General features: G+C 49.0%; 1 protein-coding gene across 1 annotated transcript; it reads left to right on the plus strand.

Annotated features, from left to right (window-relative positions):
* The first annotated feature begins 443 nt into the window (after nt 1–443).
* On the plus strand, nt 444–1,412 carry LOC115643271 (olfactory receptor 51G2-like). The gene has a single exon (XM_030547152.1). It carries the CDS (start codon nt 444–446, stop codon nt 1,410–1,412), a length of 969 nt encoding a protein of 322 aa, XP_030403012.1.
* Nucleotides 1,413–8,799: the final 7,387 nt, after the last annotated feature.

Here is an 8,799-nt window from a genome sequence, read left to right on the forward strand (position 1 = left end):
ACCGTATGTTTATGTGGGTAACCAGAAAACCCAATTACATTAGTGAAGATTGCTTCAAAAAGTTTTGGAAGAACTATAAACCTTCCTCATGTACAGTACAAAATATGTGTAAATAGTGGGTGTCAGGGGAAAATATTCCCTGGGAGCAGATAATCTCATGGCTTTCTATTGCAGGGTTTCATCTGGCTTCCTCTGAAGCATCTCAAACTGCCCAGTGGATACTGGGCTGGATGGACTCCAGGTCTGATCCAGTCTGGGAGTGCCTATCTTCTTATAAGCAGTGTAAATCCAAGATTAAGTTTTTGCTGATCTTCTTTGAGCTCCTGGGACTCTCTAGAAATATAACGAGAGCAGAAAGATGTCTTGTTAAATATCATCTAGTCTTCTGTTGCTTGTCCTTTCAGGAGGAAAGGTTTAAAATTACTCGGACCTCCCAGTACATGATGTCAGCTGTCAATGACACCAACTTCAACTCTGCAATGTTCCTTCTCACCGGGATACCTGGGCAGGAAGACATCCATCTCTGGATCTCTATCCCCTTCTGCTTAGTGTATGTTATTTCTGTAGTAGGAAATGCAGTCATTCTGTTCATTATAAGATCAGATACAGGTCTCCATGAGCCCATGTATATTTTCCTTTCCATGCTGGCAGTCACAGACCTTGGTTTATCAATAGCCACCATGCCAACAACATTGGGCACATTCTTGTTTAATGCTAGGGAGATCAGCCTCGATGCCTGTTTTGCCCAGCTGTTCTTCATCCACTCGCTTTCATGCACTGAATCCTCTGTTCTCTTGTTGATGGCCTTTGACCGCTTCATCGCCATCTCTCACCCACTGAGATATGCCTCCATCTTAACCCTGCCAAGAATAGCCAAGATGGGACTGGTGTGTGTGCTAAGAGGGGTTGCTGTAGTATTCCCACTGCCCTTTCTCCTGAAACGTTCCCAATATTGTCAAGCCAATGTCCTCTCCCGTTCCTACTGCTTGAACCAAGAGATCATTAAGATGGCTTGTTCAGATATTAGAGTCAGCAGCATCTATGGCTTTTTTGTCACAGTCTCCACAGCGATGTTGGACTCGCTGCTCATCCTCCTATCTTATGTAAAGATTCTGAAAACAGTGCTGAGCATTGCCTCCCATGCGGAGTGCGTCAGGGCACTGAGCACCTGTGTCTCCCACTTCTGTGCTGTCCTCCTCTTCTACATACCAGGGATTGGCTTGTCTGTAGTACAGAGATTCGGGAATAGCTCTTTTCCCTTGCTTCAGATTCTCATCGGCTATGTCTACCAGCTGGTCCCGCCTATGATGAACCCAATTGTGTACAGTTTGAAAAGCAAACACCTTCGTGCAAGGATAATCAGGGCATTGAAAAAGAGAGTTCATCAGCTGGCTCCACCGCTGGTCACATGAGACATGAAAAACATGAGCCATGGCCAGGGCACCTATTCCATCCTTACACCCAAGAAGATATGAACTACTAATCTAAACTCTGTAGAGAAAAGTTCCTAAAGGGTCTAAGGCCTGGAGAAATGGGTCAGGGCCTGGTGAGGGAGGATGGTGCACTGGGAGAAAGAGACCAAGGCAGCAGCAGAATTTACAAAGGGACTGTGTCAGTGAAGAGCCAGGGGACTGGTTGCATGTTGGCCCATAAACATCTGGATCGCTGGCTGCTCTGACCTCAGAATTCCTGCCGATACACTCAGTAAAGAGAAGGGATGTGGGTGTTGTTTCCCATTACACCTGACTGTCAATGTCCCAGTGTCTTTGGTTAAATATCTAGGGGCCATTAAAAAAGCTGCAGAGCTATTCTGTAGTCACAGTCCTGGTGCTTCCCGAGCCCTCTGGGTGCAGCTTGATCTATGAGCACTGCCCGAGCTGTGGACGGGGCTATTGAAAGGGAATGGTCACCCATCCTTCCCCTACCTCCTCAGCCAGCTGCTTGTGATTGAGTCAAGTCAGACACATGATGAATGGAGGAGACACAGGCAACTTGCCCCATCCCCCGGCTCTGCTGATGGCTCTGAACACCACACGTGTTGAGCCCCCTCAGCACTGAGGTAGAGCAGAGCTGCGTGTGCGAGTGAGGGTCTGACACATGGAGCCTCCGGCCCAGATTCTCTTCTCCCGCCATCCATTTGTGCTGCAATGAAAATGGTTGGAAACGGTCCTCAACTCCCCCGCAGAGGCACATCTCGCTCCAGTGCCAGCCCAGCCCGTTCAGTGTTGAGTGACCATCTTTTCAAAAGGCAAAAGTGGGACACATGCAGGAGCACCATCCCCGCTGCCTCTCTACTTCCCGCTTAACGCCCCACCCCCTACTCTGCCTCTTCCCACCAGGACCCCTCCCCCTGTCCCATCTCTTCACTCAACACCCAACTCCCTGGTCCTCCTTACTGGTGAAGGCTTCACACTCTATTCAGACCAGAAGTCAGAGCTGGGCCATGGTGGGAGTTGCCCAGGGATCCAGAGCCACTCTGAGGAGCCCCAAACCCTCCACCTGTCCTGGAAAATTCACTGGGAGACCCAAGGGGACCCCTCAGCCTCTGTCCCCACCCCTCAGCACTTAAAATCCAGGAAAAGTGGAGTGTCCAGGGCTCCCCAGAGTTTCCTGAGCTCTCTGAGCAGCTCTTATCACAATCTAGCTCTGACATGGCTGGGGGCTGGAGCATCAGGGAAAGGGGAGCAACAAGGGGCAAGACCTTCTGGGAAGAGATGGGGTAGTGGGTGTGGCAAGCCTGAACGAACTCCGACTCCAGCAATCAGTGTGTGTGTGTGTGTGTGTGGCGGGAGGAATGGGGGCCTGAGTAAAGGAGGAGGATCAGGCTCTAGGGTAGGAGAATCTGTGTTTTGGAGGATACTGAATTAATGTGACTTCACAAAGGGGGGTCTTAAATATTCCAGGCTGAGAGTAAATCATTGCAAGGCCCGTAGAGGGAAGGGCAGGGTTCCTGCAGGGCTATCTCAGTCCCCTAGGGGGCACTCTGGGGTGACACTCATCTAGAGTGGGCTGTGCTCTTGGAAGCTGTTACCATTGGGTAGAAGTCAGCCCAACCCCCAGGCTGCTCTAAACTCTGCTGATGCCGGGGAGAGTGTGACAGGTTCGCTCACAGAGATCCCCTTGGGACTGTCACATGATGTGTTGAAATTATCTGAGAGTCCATTTTCCCTGCCAGCTTGGCACGTCCAGAACCCTGCCTTGTTGAGGCAACACACTAGCCTGCTGCAAACACAGACCCAGAGTCTGGATCACACTCTCAAAGCTGCAGGCTTGGAGTGAAAACACCTTAGCAGGTTATCTGACTCCAGCACCCAGAAACCCAGCTCCCAATGGGTTCCAAACCCCAAATAAATCCGTTTTACTCTGTATAAAGTTATACAGGGTAAACTCGTAAATTGTCCACCCCCTATAACACTGATGGAGAGATATGCAGAGCTGTTTGCTCCCCCACGTATTAATCACTTACTCTGGGTTCACTAATAAACAAAAGTCATTTTATTAAATAGAAAAAGTAGGATTTAAGTGCTTCCAAGTAACAACAGACAGAAAAAAAGTAAGTTTCCAAACAAAATAAATGACAAACACATGCAAGTCTAAGACATTAAGAAACTGATTACAGGTAACCTCTCACCCTCACAGATGGTCCAATAAGCCTCTTTCACAGACTAGTCTCCTTCCTAGTCTGGGCCCAATCCTTTCCCCAGTACAGTTCTTGCTAGTTCCAGCAGACATCTTAGGTGTTAAGCAGGGACTTTCTCATGACTGGCCACCTCTTTGTCCTGCTCCAACTACCTTGTATAGCTTTGGCACAAGGCAGGATTTATTGTCTCTCTGGGTCCCCACCCCTCCCTCTAAATGAGGGGCAGGCAAACTTTTTTTCCTAAGGGCCGCATTCGTTTTTGGAAATTGTATGAAGGGCCAGTTATGGGAGGGAGTCATGGCCTATCTGCCTCCCCTGGGACCCCTGCCTCAACACCCCCCTTTCCCTGATGGCCCCCCAGGACTTCTTCCTCATCCACCCTCCTGCTTCCTGTCTCCTGACTGTCCCCTGAACCTCCGCCCCGACTTCTCCCCGATATCACATCCAACCTCTCCTCTCATTCCTGATGGCCCCCCCAGGACCCCTGCCCCATTCAACCACCCCTTCTCCCCGTCCCCTAACCACCCCCAGAACCCCGCTATTGACTGCCCCCCACCACCCCATCCAACCCCCACTTCTTCCTGAATGCCCCCCCAGGAACCCTGCCCCATCCAATCACCCCTTCTCCCTATCCCCCGACAGCCTCCTGCAGCCCCATCCAACCCCTCTTCTCATTCCTGACTGCTACCCCCATTCAACCTCACTGTTCCTCGCCCTCTGACTGCTCCAACCCCATCCACACCCCTGCCCCCTGACCACCCCACCAAACTCCCCTGCCCTCTATCCAACCCCACCCACTCCCTGCCACCATACCATGCTGCCTGGAGCACCGATGGCGGGCAGCGCTACAGCTGAGCTGGAGCCAGACACGCCGTTGCCATAACGCAGCACAGAGCACTGGGTCAGGCCAGGCTCTGCAGCTGTTTTGCCCCAGGAGCTGGCGGCCCTGCTGCCCAGAGCATTGTGCTGGCAGACGGGCGAGCTGAGGCTGCGGGGCAGGGGGAACAGCAGGGGAGGGGGCAGGGGCTAGCCTCCCAGGCCAGGAGCTCAGGGGCCAGACAGGAGGGTCCCATAGGCCAGATGTGGCCCGAGGGCCGTAGTTTGCCCATCTCTGTTCTAAATGGAAAAGTACCAGATTTAAGATGGATTCCAGTATCAGGTGACATGATCACATGTCCTCTGACACCCCAGCCTCCATTCTCCCTGGGCTGGGCCACACATACATAGGAAGGTTTGCAAGTAAACAGAGCCATTCACAGTTCATTGATCCTGAAGCAACCTTAATGGTTTCCACTTAATATGTTTACATCACTGATACATGTTTATATCTTATTCTCCTAACTTCAGACATAGAAATAATACATGCAAACAAATAGGATGGACAAACTCAGTAGATTATAAGCTTTTTAATGATACGTTAGAAGAAACCTTTTGCACAAAACATATTCCAGTTACATCATATTCACATTCATAAGCATCTTTTCATAAAGCACATGCAGTGCAACGTCACAGGGAGAACAGGACAGTGAATCAATCACTGGAACTGGCTCCTGCCATCCCCACTCTCTGCAGTGCTGTGGGGAGCTCTGCTGTGGCAGAAGAGAATCCAGCTGGGCCTCTCACCACTCAGATGGCTGGAAGGCTGGTCCTGTGGGCCAGGCACTGCTCAAACTGAGCTCTCCTGAGTCACAGATTTGCTTTCCATGTGTCATCGTGGCCAAGCGTGGCCTGCCTCACGGAGGTGGCAAGAGGATAAATATATTCCAGGTGCTCAGATAGTCTAAGACCCTAAGATCAGGACTGTGTCAGGGTTCCACAGAGCAACACTTCTGACATCTGTCTATAAAAGGCTTATTACCACAGCCTCCTGTGACAGCTGCTTCTGGGAAACCCTGTGACTCCAGCACATTGGTGTGTGTGGCAGATGTAGGGGTGTTCGGTGGTGACAGTGAGGGTTAAGTAATGGATTTCTGAGGAGAGTGTAGGGAAAAGGCTGCTTCACAAGCAAGGGGCTGTAGGCTGCTTTGCCGTCCCTCCTTTTCAGTCTCCTCTCTTCCGCATACTTGTAAAGGTGAGCTCAAAACATGGGGAATATCCTACACCTTGTGTTCCAGGCCTACGGCCAAGCAGAACAGTACGGCAGCCAATGGATGGTAGGCTGTGACCTGCAAGCCAGACAGAGCATTTAAATAGTCTTTGAGCCCCAGGCCCTCAGCCAGAGTGGGGCAGGTACCAATGAGTGGGCTCCATCCTGCAATCAGGGCAGAGTGGCTAAGCCTTCCATGAGCCCCAGGCCCAGTAAGGACAGGACAGGAAACCAATGGGTCGGCTCTGGCCAGCAATCAAGGCAGGTGGGCTAAGCAGGCTAGTGGTCCAGGTAAGGGTGAGCACCGATAAAGTCTAGGGGCTAGAGACTGTGGGAATGGGTGCAGGGTGGATATGGGTCTGCTCAACTCCTGTGTCCCAGCCAAGGGCCTGAACACTTATCTTGTAACAGGCCACTTCCCAGATGGTTCCATGGTTTCCCAGGGCTGCTTCCTACTCTTCTACTCATGTGTACCTGTGATAATCATCGTGTCAGGGAATGCTAGCCAAGCCATAGGCAGCAACCCCAACAGTTCCTTAGCGTCTCAACTGGCCGGCGGCCCAGGGAATTGTGGCCAGTCCTCAGGAGGCAGCCTCGGAAGCTCCTCGGTGCCTCGGTCTGCTGACAGCCCAGGGAACTGTGCAGGATGACACCACTATTTGCCTTTCTCTTCTGAAAGTTCACCCTTTATTTCTACCCTTTGTTTCCTGTCTTTCAACCAGTTACTGATACATGAGAGGACCTTCCCTCTGCTCCCATGACTGCTTACTTTTCTTAAGAGACTTTGGTGAGGGACCTTGTCAAAGACTTTCTGAAAGTCCAACTAGACTATATCCTCTGAATCACTTTCACCCAAATGTTTGTTGACCCACTCATAGAATGGTAATAGATTGGTGAGGCATGATTTCTCTTTGAAAAATGGTGTTGATTCTTTCCCAAAGAAGTGTGTTCATCTGTGTGTCCGATAATTCTGTCCTTTACTATAGTTTCAACCAATTTGCCTGGTCCTGAAGTTTGGCCTGTAATATTGGGGTTACCTCTGGAGCCTTGTTTAAAAATTAGCATCATATTAACTATCTACCAGTCATCGGGCACAGAGTATGATTTAAGCCATAGGTTACGTTCCACAGTTAGTAGTTCTGCAAATTGAGTTTTGAGGTGCTTCAGAACTCTTGGGTAAATTCCATCTGGTTCTAGTAACTTATTACTGCTTAATTGTTCAATTTGTTCCAAAACATCCTCTACTGACACCTGAATGTGGAACAATTCCTCACATTTGTCACCTAAAAAGAATGGCTCAGGTGTGGGAATCTCCCTTACTTCCTCTGTAGTAAAGACCGATGTAAAATATATGGAGATATATGTATTACTGGAATTGGAATGCACCCTGAAAGGTCATTGAGTCCAGCCCCCTTCCTTCACTAGCAGGACCAAGTACTGATTGCTGCCCCAGATTCTAAAGTGGCCCCCTCAAGCAATGAACTCACAATGCTTTGTTTAGCAGGCCAATGCTCAAACCACTGAGCTATCTCTCCCACCTCTGTGCTGTTCTGATCTTCTATACACCAGACATTGACTTGTCTGTGATACACAGTTTTGGAAAGTGCTCTTCTCCCTTATTTCAGATTCTTCCGGGCTACATGTCCCTGCTGGTTCTGCCCCTGCTGAATGCAATCATGTACAGTGTGAAAAGCAAACACCTTCGTGCAAGGATAATCTGGGCTTTTGTCAAATGAAGGGTCAGTTCATCACCCGGCTCCAACGCTGATGACATGGAAAATGAAGAACACTGGCATCAGTCACCTATTCTATCCTGGAACCTTACCTTCGAGACAACATGAGCTACTGATCTCCACTTTATAGGAGACAGGGTAAGACAGGGTCTAAGGCCTGGAGCAATGGGCGAGGGTCTGGTGAGGGAGGACTTTGCAGTGGGGGAAAAGGAGACCAAGGCTGGTAGCAGCATTAACAAAGTGAGTGTGTTCATGGACAGCCAGGTAACCAGTGGCATGTTGGCCATATCAGTGACTGATCCCACCTCAAGAATGACTGTTGATACAGTCAATAAAGAGAAGGGACATGGATGTTGTTTCCTATTACACCTGGCCTGTCACTGTCTGGTGTCTGTTTAAACATCCAGGGGCCAGGAAAACAGCTGCAGAGCTGTTCTGAGCTCAGGGAAAGATATGCAATAGCCTTTGTAAACAGAGCTGAGATTCTCCCCACACACTTTACTCAAAACACGCTGGTAAAGATAAAGCATAAAACAAGTTTATTAACTACAAAAAGGTGGATTATAAGTGATAGAAAACAGATCAAAGCAGATTACCTTGCAAATAAACTAAGCATTTACCCCTCTTCAGTCTTTATTTCTCAGGTGTTTCTAGGAGTGCTCTTGTGTGGGGAGTGAGGCCAAGAGATGATGTTGTTTTCGCCCTCCAGCTTGTATAGTTTTTCCATAGTGCAGGAACCCTTTCTTTCATGCTAAGTTCCCAGCCCCATTTGTGGAAAAATACAGGTACCAAAATGGAGTTCAGTGTCATATGGTCTGGTCCCATGCCCTTACATGCCCTGCTGAGTCATAGCAGCCATTATCCATAGGCAGGATAAAACATTCACAAGAAGGCTATGGTCTTCCATGGTCCATTGTCTTTGTCAATGAGCTATCGAGACTCTCTAGCTTATTCATTTTTGTACCTGAAAGGCTAGTTGGTGGTGTTTACCAGAGAAAGCATATTTGAATCATATTCTGCAAATCATAACATTTCCTATGACACCTCACAAGACATACCTCATACCTGATGCATCATAATTATGTCAGAATCATGTTATCAATACCAGTATGATGAATATGGTGTACAGAATCACAATCTCCTCTATTGACAAATCAGTGTGGGACAGCTCCTGACATTTGGGACCTAAAAAGAATGGCTCAGTTGTGCAAATCTCCTTGACATCCTCTTCAGCTAAAACCAATTCACAGAATTCATTTAGCCTCGCTGCAACAGCCTCATCTTCCTTGAATGCTCCTTGAACATTTCAATCGTCCAGTGATCTCACTAATTTTTTGGCA

This window comes from Gopherus evgoodei, unplaced genomic scaffold (assembly GCF_007399415.2).
Source record: "Gopherus evgoodei ecotype Sinaloan lineage unplaced genomic scaffold, rGopEvg1_v1.p scaffold_56_arrow_ctg1, whole genome shotgun sequence".
NCBI lineage: Eukaryota > Metazoa > Chordata > Testudines > Testudinidae > Gopherus > Gopherus evgoodei.

What these genes read in the sequence shown, in the direction of transcription:
- LOC115643271 (XM_030547152.1), top strand. Translation starts at nt 444, where the DNA reads ATGTCAGCTGTCAATGACACCAACTTCAACTCTGCAATGTTCCTTCTC.